Source organism: Marmota marmota, unplaced genomic scaffold (genome assembly GCF_001458135.2).
Source record: "Marmota marmota marmota unplaced genomic scaffold, marMar, whole genome shotgun sequence".
NCBI classification, from domain to species: Eukaryota; Metazoa; Chordata; class Mammalia; order Rodentia; family Sciuridae; genus Marmota; species Marmota marmota.
Window position 1 is genome coordinate 17,575,766 of NW_026000153.1, and position 13,134 is coordinate 17,588,899.

The 13,134-nt window shown below is 38.4% G+C and overlaps 1 protein-coding gene across 3 annotated transcripts in view; it reads right to left on the reverse strand.

Annotated features, from left to right (window-relative positions):
- Gli3 (GLI family zinc finger 3) overlaps positions 1-13,134 on the reverse strand; it is a 262,768-nt gene that overhangs the window by 55,989 nt on the left and 193,645 nt on the right. For all 3 annotated transcript variants that reach the window (XM_048786489.1, XM_048786490.1, XM_048786491.1), the window contains exon 9: positions 11,590-11,730. In XM_048786489.1, coding sequence (XP_048642446.1) covers positions 11,590-11,730 — 141 coding nt within the window. The remainder of the gene's footprint in view (positions 1-11,589; positions 11,731-13,134) is intronic.

The window sequence follows — 13,134 nt, forward strand, 5'->3', positions numbered from 1 at the left end:
CCCCCCACCTTTTTCGTTTTCTCTCTCCCATACCATTTCATGTAATGTAGACTCTACGTTTATTTGCGTAACCTGGGGCTTGAGTGGCATAAAAAGGCAGTTCACATTAAGCAATTTCACAAATCAGTAGGACCTAGACCATTGCTCAGGGTTAGCCATTATAGGCTAATAAATCATACTTTCTCTTTGAGTTGTCAATCGCCAAAAAAGCTTTGTACAAGTGCTGGCATCTGTAATTCCGCAAAGGCTTTTCATCTTGAAATAAGATGCTCTGGACTGATAACAAGAATAATCCCCTCTTGATCAAGAAAAAAAAAAATCTGCATTTTACCAATTAAAGCTGCTGCCAGAAGCCAAATGGCTCAGCACTGAGACTCCACTGAAGTTTATCTCTGCTAAACACAAGGAGGGATACAGTGAGGGCTGTGTTTCATTTGCAGCTTGACTACTTTATCTTGCGGTGGAAACTGCGCCAGAGGAAGAAGGTATGAGAACTTTCACAACCTTTAAGAAAAGCCACTAGGAAGACCCGCTTCTTGTGAACCAGGGCTCTCCCTCTTGTCCTGGAAAGTTCTTGGGGACACATCACGTATGCTGAAGCATAAGGTAACACCCAAAGAAATGCCAGGTCCATGAAGGTAGGCAGGAGGGACCAAACAGGACGACGAGCCATGTTAGAGGAATCCTGCAGATGTAACAGGAGACAGCTGGTCCAGTTTTGTCATCCTGATTAGAAAGACATGTTTGGAACTCAAGGTTATGTATTCATAACTAGGGAACAAGGCACACCAAGAAAACCAAACAATGAAAAAAGGAAGATGATAATAATCCCAATGAAACCATTACTCACTGGCTCTAAAAACTTGACTAGTGCTCCAGCAGGCAATTTCCAGAAATTACCAGAGATAATTCTCTCACCCAAACTTTGATAATCTAGTTTACCTGGTATTTATTGACTTATTTTGTGATATTGAACCCAGGGGTGCTCTACCATGGAGCTACATCCCCAGCCCTTTTTATTTTTTATTTTATGATAGGGTCTTACTAACTTGCCCAGACTGGCCTCAAAATTGAAATCCTCCTACCTCAGACTGGAGTTCACTGGGATTATAGGTGTGTGCCACCATATTTGCTGATAAACCTACTTTAAGAGTGACAAAAGAATCTTACAACCCTTAAATAATGAACCTGAGATCACACAAGTAAGAGACAATGATTCCATGCACAAAACCAACTCAAACAAGGCTCAGCCAGCAACCTAGAAAAATTCAGACTTCTCTTTGAACTTCTTCTACAATATCCATATTAGTTGCCAAAACTGTAATTGTGAAACATCTCTAAATTGTACTTCCAAATTCTTTTTTTTTAAAAAAAAATATGTAACATTAAGGTTTAAGATGAAGCTTAACCCTAAAGGTTTATTTAATTTTTATTTTTTTTATTTGCTCTTTTTAGATACATATGACAATAGAGTATATGTGGACATTTTATACATATGTGGAGCATAACTTATTCTAATTAGGATCCCATTCTTGTGATTCATACTTCCATATTCTTAAAAATAACTAAAGAATTTCCACTGGAGGTCTCATGTCTGACCCTGCTCCATCACACACAAGCCCTGTTTAATATATCGTACTTATGGTTACTGGGGCTCTGCAAAAATCAGTTCAAGACATTTTTAAAGATCACTGTGGCTCAAGCCATTCCACTCGCCAAAAACATTTACTTCTCCTTACTCCATCTGGAATAGACATTAGACTACCAGTCTAGCAATCCCATCCCCAAGAACAATGTTCTTCAAATCTTACCTCCATTGTCCTCAGGCCTTCCAGACAGATACACTTTGGCTCTGCCCTAATTGCATAACTTACCACTCTTAAACCAAACAGCATCAAATGAATCAATTTTATACTTATATTTCTAATCCAAGGAAATTTCAAAAACCCCAGCCTTTTATTATATTATCATAATCATACATAAAATTCTCCTATAGTATTAACTCCTTTCTATTGTCTTCTCAACATAGAATACTCAACACCTCCCTGCAATGGTCTTTCCTGTTTAAATCCACCTGCTTATTGAAGACCATGCACAAATTCAATATCTATAAGACCCTTCTCTCATTTCTTCTTCTGCATCTTTTTCTTATTTGTTTCCCCACTGCCCTGCTTGTACATCTACAGTATTCCTAAAGACTTTACATGTGGGTTGCTTTTACCCAAAGGGACAGACATGAAAAATATGTGTGTGTGTGTGTGTGTGTGTGTGTTAGGTCTTGTTCTCCCCACTGCTTTAGGTTCCAGTTTTCTAGGTCTAGCATGAAGCTTTTTACTTCCAGACACTAGGCCTGCAATTTGTGTAGTAGCCACTAGGTGGTGATGTGTCATAGTAAGCATGACCAGCCACAGATAGGAAATCTGCAGTCTTGAATTAATGGCATACTTACTACTATTTAATTTAACTTTCATAAAAAGTCTCCTTAATCTCTCCACTCTTCAATTGAGTTTATTAGTACTACTTATAGATTCTATTTTTCCTTGTGTTTGAATAATATTCTCAAGTTTATATAGTATTTCCATTATAAGACGTCATTCTAGCTTTACAAACAAAACAAAATAAAAATCCCATAGACTTACAGATAAGAAAGTGGGACTGAAATTGTAGAGTGACTTGAACAAAGTGAGACACAGTGTTTATCAAATGTAGAAATAAGATTTCCAACACACTATTCAGAGTTCTCTTTAAACCTCCACTAGCTGATGACTGCTAGTGAGGTTTTGGGTGACTAGATGGGGTGGCTTAAGTTTAAGGTCTTAGCCTGTACATAGACTTTTCATTGATATCAGGTGTTCTAGGGGGGGAAAAAAGCAAACAAACAACAACAACAAAACAATAATAACTTTGCCCTGGCAGTATATGGCTAATCCCAGAAAAACCTAAATGTCCTCTCAATCTTCAAAAAATTCGTGCATGAGAAAACTGCTTTCAGAACTCAGAGCTCTGTTCTATGTCAAGTCATGAGCCTGATCTCCAGCTCTGCTTGCCATGATTTCAGAAGCTGGAGTCTGAATGACTTCCCTTGGGTTGCAGAAGAAACAACTATGGTGTTTCTCCACCAAGAAAAAGGGCTTAGCTGGTTACTGGTCTTGCTGAGAACTACTGAGTGGCCAACCTTGGCAAATGTGGTTTTTGAATTAAACTCTGCCAATTTACACACACATGCCCACACCCCCTACATACATATATTTAAATAGCCTTTTGCTAGAGACTTAAATCAAGTCATCCTTCTTTTCTTTTAATCTGAACATTTAAGCTGAGAAGTTGCTTCTTTAATCACATGTGTATGATTAAAATGTTAGAGAGATTATAAATATATGTGATATATATTCTATTCATACGTATGATCTTACACCCACCCCAAAACACACACACACACACACACACACACACACACACACAGGAAGAGGAACTTTATGGCAGAACTAAAGGCCATTTTGACCCCCAGGAGACTCTTGAAAATGTCAGGAGATAGTTTTGGTTGTCACAATGGGGGAGAGATGCTACTGGAATGTAATTGGCAGAGGCCGAGGATGCAGGGCAGTTGCCACAACAGAATGATTGGCCCCAATGTGCTAAGGCTGAGACATTTTGGTTGAGGCTTATCATTCAGGAGAGAAGTACATCAGGACACCAGAACACACAGAGAGAATGAGACTCTGAATCTTAGCACAGCACAATTGAGAACAAGAAGGGACCAGAGGACCACCTCAGAGGGTTTCATGAACTGGAGGCCCAGTCAATATCTCTATGCACATATTAATTTTATGCTATTGTGCCAACCAAAACACTATCTGAATACCAATCTAAACCTTTTTTGACAGGTAGCATGTATGGTTATAGCAGCCTCTAAGTCACTACATTTTTTCTTTTTATAAGGAAAATCACTAACATTTTATTGAGTAGAATATTGTTTCACTAATTCCCTGACCAATTTGTGAGTCCAATACTATTATTATGCTTATTTTACAGACAAAGAAACTGAGGATCAGAAGGTCAACATGACCTTCCTAGGGTGAAAAGCAGGCCATGAACAAAGTCTGTCAGCTTTGAAACTCACATTGGACTGCTGTGGGGTAACAGTGGTAAGCAAAAGTGTTCTTTTAGATCAGGAGCTATTTCATCTTATAAAGAATAACAAGAATAACAATCAGGCCTCAAAAGTTTATCAATATGATTCGCTTTGCTCCTACCCATATTCCCTACCTATTTTCCACAAATTTTTCTGGTTTCTCTTATGAACTCATCCCTATATTAAGTCCTACATTCTCAACTATACAGTGAAGGCTTCATGATGTCTTGTCTCATATTGTTTCTATGGTTTTATGTTCTTATTTTAGACCAGTGTTTGAGGGTCTATATCATGCTTTTAATGTGCTCACTCCAAATGTTGGGCCTGTGAGGACCATGCAGGTGTCATCAATCCACTGGGGCACCTGCCAGGGCTCTGCAAGTCTTCCAGTGAAGAGCTGTTGAACCAACAGCTAATTTGATAAAGTTAGCTCCTACTTTTCCTAATAAACATAAAGAGACTGTATGTACATTATGCTAGCAATCTGCTGTAGGCAAGTATATTTAAATGAGCATAGCCCAAAGTGACCATGACTCCCTCTTGTATAAAGTGGGTTCATACCCAATGTCAAGGAAGACTAATTACTGGCAGAATCCAGGGTCTACCTACAGTATCAGTCAGAACTAATAAAAAAAAAACTCTCAGTAGGAAAATGCTCCTTTGATGGAGAAAACACTTATCCTTTTTTTTTAAATATATTTTTTAGTTGTTGATGGACCTTTATTTTACTTATTTGTCTGTGGTGCTGAGAATGGAACCCAGTGCCTCACACATGCTAGGCAAGTGCTCTACCACTGAGCCACAACCCCAGCCCAGAAAACACTTATTCAATGAACATTTTGATGAAATATTCTATAAAGGATACAATGGATGAACCAATAGAAGAAAGTAACTATACACTGCCTCTTCCCTAAGCTCCATCCAGGGGCAGTTAACTGTAACAGACTGCAGTGTCTCCCCCCATCCATTTCCACCACTCCTCCCATACTGAAAGGAAAGGGAGAGCTCAGCACAGCACTCACACTAGCTGCTGGCCAATATGGCACTTGAGATGAAACCTGTTTGCCATCCTTACCCCTAAAGACTATTCAATTCAACACCTTCATTTGCTTCGATTAAAACTGAGGTTCAAGGAGGGGTAGTGTCTTGGCCAAGGTCCATTCATCAGACACACTGGAAGAGAAGGGGGTCTCCTGGCTTTGGTGAAGTGTTTCCCAGTTTAGCAATAATATAAAATAAGCCTTAGAGCTAACACACAGAAGCTACAAAGACCGACAGCACAAATCCACCCTCCTCCCCCACTCAACCCTGCAAAAAACAAACACATAAAACAACCAGAGATGGAGTGACCTCGTTTAGACCCTCTGTCTGTTTCTCATTAGGCCTCCTGCATGTGATCTCTTCTTGGCTTTGGACGTTGGGGACAGCGTTTATTTTCACGGCTGTTTCACAGTATGATAAGTGAGAAAATAACGTTCGAAAGGGTCAAATGGTTCCATGGAGGTCATCCCAAGAGTCAGGGCAGAGATGGGGCTGCCACTCAGAATTCCAGCTGGGTCTTGGGTGGGGGGGTTAGCTGGTGGACCACACAACCCTCACACCCTGGCCCCAGCCCCATCTTCTGAGTGTCTTTTCATGGGAACAATTTCTGCAGGTGCAATTTAGTCAGCAACTTTACAAAGAATGTGACCCTTAAGGCAAAATTGTCAAAGGATGGCTTTGAAGTTGGTAGTTCTTACGTCTATATTTTATATGCCATGTTTCCAAATAATTAGAGTAACTAAATTAACTGGCAACTCCATGTACAGGAAAATAAGATCAAAATCTCCACTCATTCATTTTAGGTTTTATATGCACATAAAACTAATTTCTGCCTCATATCTGAGGCCCCTATCACATCTTAAACCCAATTTTCTCTTAGGTAAGGATGTACAATGCCACTTTAGCAAAAGGATCAAAATTAGATGGAAAACATTTAAAATGCAAATTTAGGATCATGGTATTAATATGAAAATAATGTTTTCACGTTGTAACTCTTCCTCGGGTTTCTACGGATACATCAATTCTTCACAAATTAGATGTGCTTTCTTTACATCTAAATCTCTATGATATTAAAAAGAAAGCTCTTCATTTTCATGCTGCTGATCATGCTGCCAGTGTATACAATTTGTTTCCAAATGGCAGCAAAGGTGATTATAACTGTATTCTTTGGATAAAAGAAACTTTAACATGCTTTTAGAGATCAAAATTTGCAGCCTTGAAAGCATTTAAAATCCAAGTAGGTGGTTAATCACTCTACAAAAAGGGGAATTTTTGACATCATGCTAAAAAGATACAAATGGAGGATTATAGTGACTTAAATGCCACCCAATTGAAGCTGGGTGCTCTCACGTTCTCTGTAGTTCTGCTGTACAAAGAGAAGACAGCATTCCCCAGTATAATTACCATGGTCCTCTGTAAGGTTACTCTGCAGGGGATCGGGGTAAGAAATAAAACCATTGAAATAATATGACTTTTTGAAGACCAGTAAGAATAATTTTATAGGTTACTTTTAAAACAGAAATAGAGGTCTGAATTGTTGAAAGTGAGAGCACAACGTTGTGGGGAGATAGCAAACAGGTGGGTAAGAGGTATGTATGGTGATGATGCTATTTTTACTTTTTCAGATGTCAGCAATGATGTTCTCCAGTATAATGAGGCACCTAGCAGTGGGGACTCCACTCTAAGATGCATATCCTTTGCATTTATTCCTTTTTCCCTATTTAAGAAACCTTACAAAACACTGATAGGGGCCCAGAGTCATTCACGACCGAAATGTGCAAGTTTCAGAGAACCTGAGATGAATTTATGCTACTTTAACCATCAAAGAATCAAAAAATAGAACTTCGGTCTATGACAAAATTAAAACATGAGGGAGATGGATCTCAGCAAGGCCTATAGCCTCTCTCATCCATGTGAGAAGCCAGGCTGAGTTTCTTTGCATAATAACACAAGCTAAACCAAGTAACACAAGGAAAACCAAAGCCCAAACCAAATATTACTTTGCGAACTGACACTGTAAGATTTTCAGAAACAAATTTCAGATTCAAGTCTTTCGTAATGTAATGTACAAAGACACAAAGAGTCTAGTTAACTTAAAACTGAAGAAAAATGTGTACTTTCAACTTATTTTGAGATGTTAACATATGTGTCTTTCAGAGGTCAAGGGAAGAGAAAATATGGAATCTTGATGAATCGATATTAAACTTGGGTCTTAATCAAATGTGCTTGAAATTAATGTTTTTATCATCTACTCCTATGGATTTCTTGCTGTTATTTTAACTGACATCAAGGAAGGGACAAAGTACAAGAAAAACCTGGTTAACAACAAGAAAAATATATGTGTGTGTGTATATATATATACATATATATTTGTATAATACACATATTTATATATATATAAATTTTCTTAGCGTCTTAAAAGTAAATTTATGGCAAATTTAATACTAGCTTAAGAGCAACAAAGCCCAATTATAATTATCTTGCTGGGAAGAGAAATTAATTAAACATCCCAGTGATAAAGACACCATCAGCAAACCTAGAATAAACACACACTGGAGAAGGAGAGGGGCTTGAAATAAAGGGGAAGAGAAGGGGAGGCAATATTTAGCCCATCTGTTCGGACAGTAATGGACGAGGTAGTCTTTTCAAGAGTACATGGAGTGCATTACACTGGAAATGAGACTACCTGGCAGGCAAAGTCAGCCAAGTTCCTAATTCTCTTCTTCAACTTTGTGATTTGCTAATGTGAAACACATGTCTCCCTTTTGCACCAAGTTCAAATAACTCTGGAATTCCAACCGTGCAGCTCAGCGACTGAACCAGAACAAGGGGAGAACTTGTCAGGATTTAAGAGCTTTCAGCAAAGCCCTTCAATTGCAGCCAGCACCCTATTCCACGGAAGGATATCAATTATAGATAGTGACTTGCTTTAGCAGGCAGTCGGGACTGTCAGACACTAGATAGACAACCATGAAGAATCATGAATCTTTCTATTAACTGTAAGAGGGGGAAAAAGAATGGGTCATGGCTATAAATAAGGCAGAGCATCAGAATGGTTTAACACCTTGCCTCTTGGTTGTATGTAGCATGAAAATCAACTAATTCAGGGAACATTTTCTCTCCAAGGAAAGCCATGGGAAAAGAAAGGGTTAATGCTTCCCCGGTCCCTAAAAAAATGTGAGCTTTGTAACTGGTATTTATTCCATCTGCCACCAAAGTAATTAGGTGGACTTGAAGTAGCTGTTCCTTCAATGAACAAAATTGAAAGCACCTATTCTATCCTAGGCCACCACTAATGCTACCAGATACCCTATGAGCAGTAAGGTACCTGAGCGCCACACAATGTGAAATCAATTTAAATACACAAATTTGGAATTTTCACACTTCCAACATGAGTAAAAAGGTGGAATATGGGCCGGGGTTATAGCTCAGTCATAGAGCACTTGCCTAGCATGTGTGAGCACTGGGTTTGATCCTCAGTACCACATAAAAAAAATAAATAAGTAAAATAAAGTTATAAAAAAAGGTGGATTATAAGTGATATGAGCTAGTGTCTTTATTTAAATTATAATTTGTAATTTATTTAATTAAGTTTACCTACTCATATAATTTAGCTCAGACTAAAATTAATATCATGAAGATAACACATAGGACTTTTTTCTAATCCTGACATGAATTTCTTCCAACTGACTTGGAAAAAAAGGAAAATCCACTGTTTATATTTACATTCCTATTTTTTAAACACAGTTTCCATAAAATAGAAAACATGATAATCATTCACTTTGCAGTTTAAACAGCCATTCCTTAAAACAATTCAGATATCTCTAGGCAAACACCATAGGGACCTTTTGTCACTAGCTTAAATACAAATACTTGCAATATTCAAGGTCTTTGAAATACTTTCACATCTGGGCAGTTAAAGGGTTAAGCTCCTATCACACTCTAAAAATGTTACCCTAAGCCCAACCTATCATGAGAAGCCCAGTTCATTTTAAATGTAGACTTATTTGATAATTAATCACAGGAACACAGTGCTCTTTGGAAACTACAATGACTTACACTCCAAAAAAGCATGCTGAGACTTGGTCATCCCTCAGACCCTTAGGAAGATTTTTTTCCCTGGTGCTGGGGATCTGATTCAGAGCCTTGTACATGCTAAACATGTACTCTACCATTGAGCTACACCCCCAGATGCTCAGAAGGATATTTTTAAAATCAAGCAGCACAGCACCCATCTTTTCTGTAACAGCAGCTTTGACACAAATGATTTTCTTCATTTATTCATTATATTAATGGCATATGAGACTATCTCCTTATTAAAAAAAAATACTCCCTCTCCCCTTTAGTATTACAATGTCTTTGTGGTTTCCTTAAAGTGGACTGAAAGAACAAAGAGTGATTAAGTCAGACTTTGTTTAAAAACAATATTTGCATCAAACTAAATAGAAAAAAGTCAAATCATGTTCATGAAAAAATGAGGAAATACACCTGAATTAAAAACAGTTGACTTTCCAGTTTTCATCTGTGCTCAGAAAGCTATCATTCTTTCCATATGATTACAAAGAGACATGATTAAAAAGAAATGAGGGGGACAAACTGCTAATGTCATGCTAAATCCTCAAAACACCCTGAATATAACATTTCTCATAACCTGGCAATCCATATATTTAAACAACTACATAACTGCAATGGGATATATTACATGGGGTGGGCTAAGTTGCAAAAGACACACTTTCAGACTTCATGCATTATATAGGTATAACACAGTGAATTCCACCTCTATGAGTATCTATAAGGCACCAATCAAAAATAAATAAATGAGTGAAAGGAATACCAGTAGAGGAGAGGTAGGAGAATGGAGGGAGAAAAGGAGGGAAAGAGAGGGACATCCGGTATTGAAATGGAGTAAATACAATTCTGTGCATGTGTTTGTCAAAATGAACCCAACTATTATGTATAACTATAATGCACTAATACAAAAAATGTAAGAAAATAAAATAAAAAACAAATACAAACAAAAAGAAGATTGGGGTTAGAGAAAAAGTGCAGTCCTAAGCTGACACATCACACCTCCAATCACGTGAGAAAGAATGTTAGGATGGAAGAATGTCCTTTCTTAGGTCCTTGAACACAGAGCAAGGCCTGGAATATAAGTGGTCTGAATTGGTTATTTTACTTTTGTTGCTCTTATTGCCATTTGCTTTTCTTGTAATTATTTTCAGAGAGGATCAAAACAAGGGAATAAAAATAATGGACAAATGTTTAAAAAGAGCTCATGCAACCCATGAAACATGTCAGAGGGGCTTTATAATTTCAATGTTTAAGTAAAGAGAGTTATCAAGAAATATGTATCAAATTAAAAAAAAACAGTTACTGTGAAAGAATGGATAGTATTAGTGTGTATATGTGTGTACATGTGTGTGTGGGGGGGCACAAGTGTCAGAGAGACAATCACAACACATGCTCTGTCAGATTTTCCACCATATTAAAGCTTAAGAAGCTGCCCTGCTTGGTAAAGCCATCCTTAATGCTTTAAGAACCTTGCACTTCTGCACAAAAGTTGTGTGAGCCTGTATCTTTTTATTCTGGATGTTCTAAATGCCCTTTTACGTCAGTTGTCCTCGGTTCTACCTGCCAGAGAGACTTTGCTGGCCTTCAAGAAAGTGTCAAGTATCAAGAAGTACTGGAAAATGAGGTAATGGGTAAGTGGGTGTGTGCACGCGTGTGCGTGTGTGTGTGCACACACACTACATTATCTGAAATAATACACAGGAGAGACATCTGAACCTGGTTCTGTAGGAGATGTAGTTCTCTATCTGACCGCCATGTGGTTTTTAAAAACATTTAAAAACACATACGACCTTTTCCATGGGACTATTAACCCCACAGGTCAAAAATTATGGAATAACTTACTGCAAATGTTTACCTAACTTCAATAGAGTAGGAATTGCTACATAGAATAAAGGGATATTCCTTAGGCTGTGAGGGTTTGCAAGAGGGGCAAAAAAAAAAAAAAAAAAAAATGGAATCCTACCCCTACCATTTTTTCTATTGCTACCAGGTCTTGGAAGGGGAATCAAAATTGGTTAAAAGGTTAATAATAATTCATGTCCAGCTTACTATTACTCAATAACCATCAAAGTCGCTAACTCAAAATAGTGTTTGCTGGCTTACAGGATCAGAGTCATTACACTCTCTATTGAAGACTTTATTGAATTTTCCACTAAGCTTTAGCTGACTGAACAGGTCAAGCACCGTGGCTCAGAGTTTTCTTTATTCTCAGAAAGTCATAAAGCCCCCTCCAGTTTGCAACGCAGCTAGCTAAGAAACTTGACTCAGCGCAGGGTCAGGGAAGCCGACCTCCATGGAAAGGTCACATGGTTGGAAGACCCAGTTCCTGAACACTGCTCACTTACGTGCACAAGTTGATCCTGGGTGTCAAACTCCCTTGTGCAGCCTTCCCAGTGGCAGTTGGTCTCATAGATGACTTCAGGCTCCTGTTTGCTCTCATCTTTGTCCCCTTCCTCCTTGACTAGCGTTGTTCCTTCTGGCTGTTCCTGAAAAGGTAGGGGGTTGGGAGAAGAGAGCAAGAGGGAGGAAAAAATCAGACACAATGGGAAGAAAGACAAGAAGGGAAAGCAGAAATTTGATTTGGATTTGTCTTCCTCCTGGTGTAATTTTTCAGGGAAAATAAAGCAGAGTCCTGGTCTATCAGCTGGGTTTTGTAAACTCACAAAGTCAAAGACCTGGAATCATTTGTGTGCATATTTTCAGATTTGTCAAACACACCTTTGGAGAGTTTTTTAACTGGTGCTTTAAGACAACTACCCAAATCACAGTGAGATAAAAAGTCAAAGCCAGGGCTGGGGATATAGCTCAGTTGGTAAAGTGCTTGCCTCCCATGCACAAGGCCCTGGGTTTAATCCCCAGCACCACACACACCAACAATAATAACAACAAAACAACCTAAAATGTCATCTTTAAAAAAACTCAAAACAAAACCCATAAGAGAAGTCATTAAATTAGATCATATAGCCTTTTTACTCCAAAGACTGGTACTTCTACTTTGGTTGTTTTCAATCTTTTCAGTATTTTAATCTGTCTATTCTTATATTTTGCAATTCAGGGTAATTTACTTCTAAGTCTCTTTTCCCTGCTGTGAGAGGCATTTTGAGGGATTACATCTTATTGGCTAAGCCTCTGGCTTCCAAGGACATGCTGGTGATCCAAGGCCCAAGAACCATAGCACCTCATGCTCTGGGACATAGTCCCCTTTCTAGTCTTCTATGGCACCTTCCCAGCAAGGTGTTACAAAAAATAAAAAAAGTTTCCAGAATTCTGGGAAATTATTAGGCCTGTGAATTTGAGTCCAGGCCCAGATGATAAAACTATTCAGGTATTCAGGTATATTCAGCAAGGTGGTTATCTAGCAAAATGTATGAGGGAGAATAGATTTCAAAACCTACATCACTGGTTCATTCCATCCTCCAAGATCTCACTGAAGAAGAAATTTGGTGCAAAGCAGTTTGAGATTTGGACTGAAGCAGCCTGATGATAGCAAGATCCAGATTCTGTGGACATACAGACTCTTGTCCAGTTCACACTTTGGGAAATAACATTTGAGCTCCTTCCCATGTCAGGCACAAGAACACATGAGATGGTCTTTGGGGTATAACCCACACATGCTTCAAAAGAGGCTAGAGACTAAAGTACTAGAAGTAGTACAGAATCTAACTAGTCTTAGGTAGCTCATGTCTTGATCCCTCCTGGAAGTAGCAAAGTCAGAAGAAAAAAAAAAAAAAAAGAACATGATCAGTGCAGGGAATATCAGTAGCTCTGCTCCAGCTTATGCTTGGGGCAGGAGCTCAGTAAGTCAGGTCCAGGGTCAGGGATAAGAACTGAACCCTGGTCATATCTGTGGTCAGCAACAAATGAATCCAATCACTGACTTTCTGAACTAT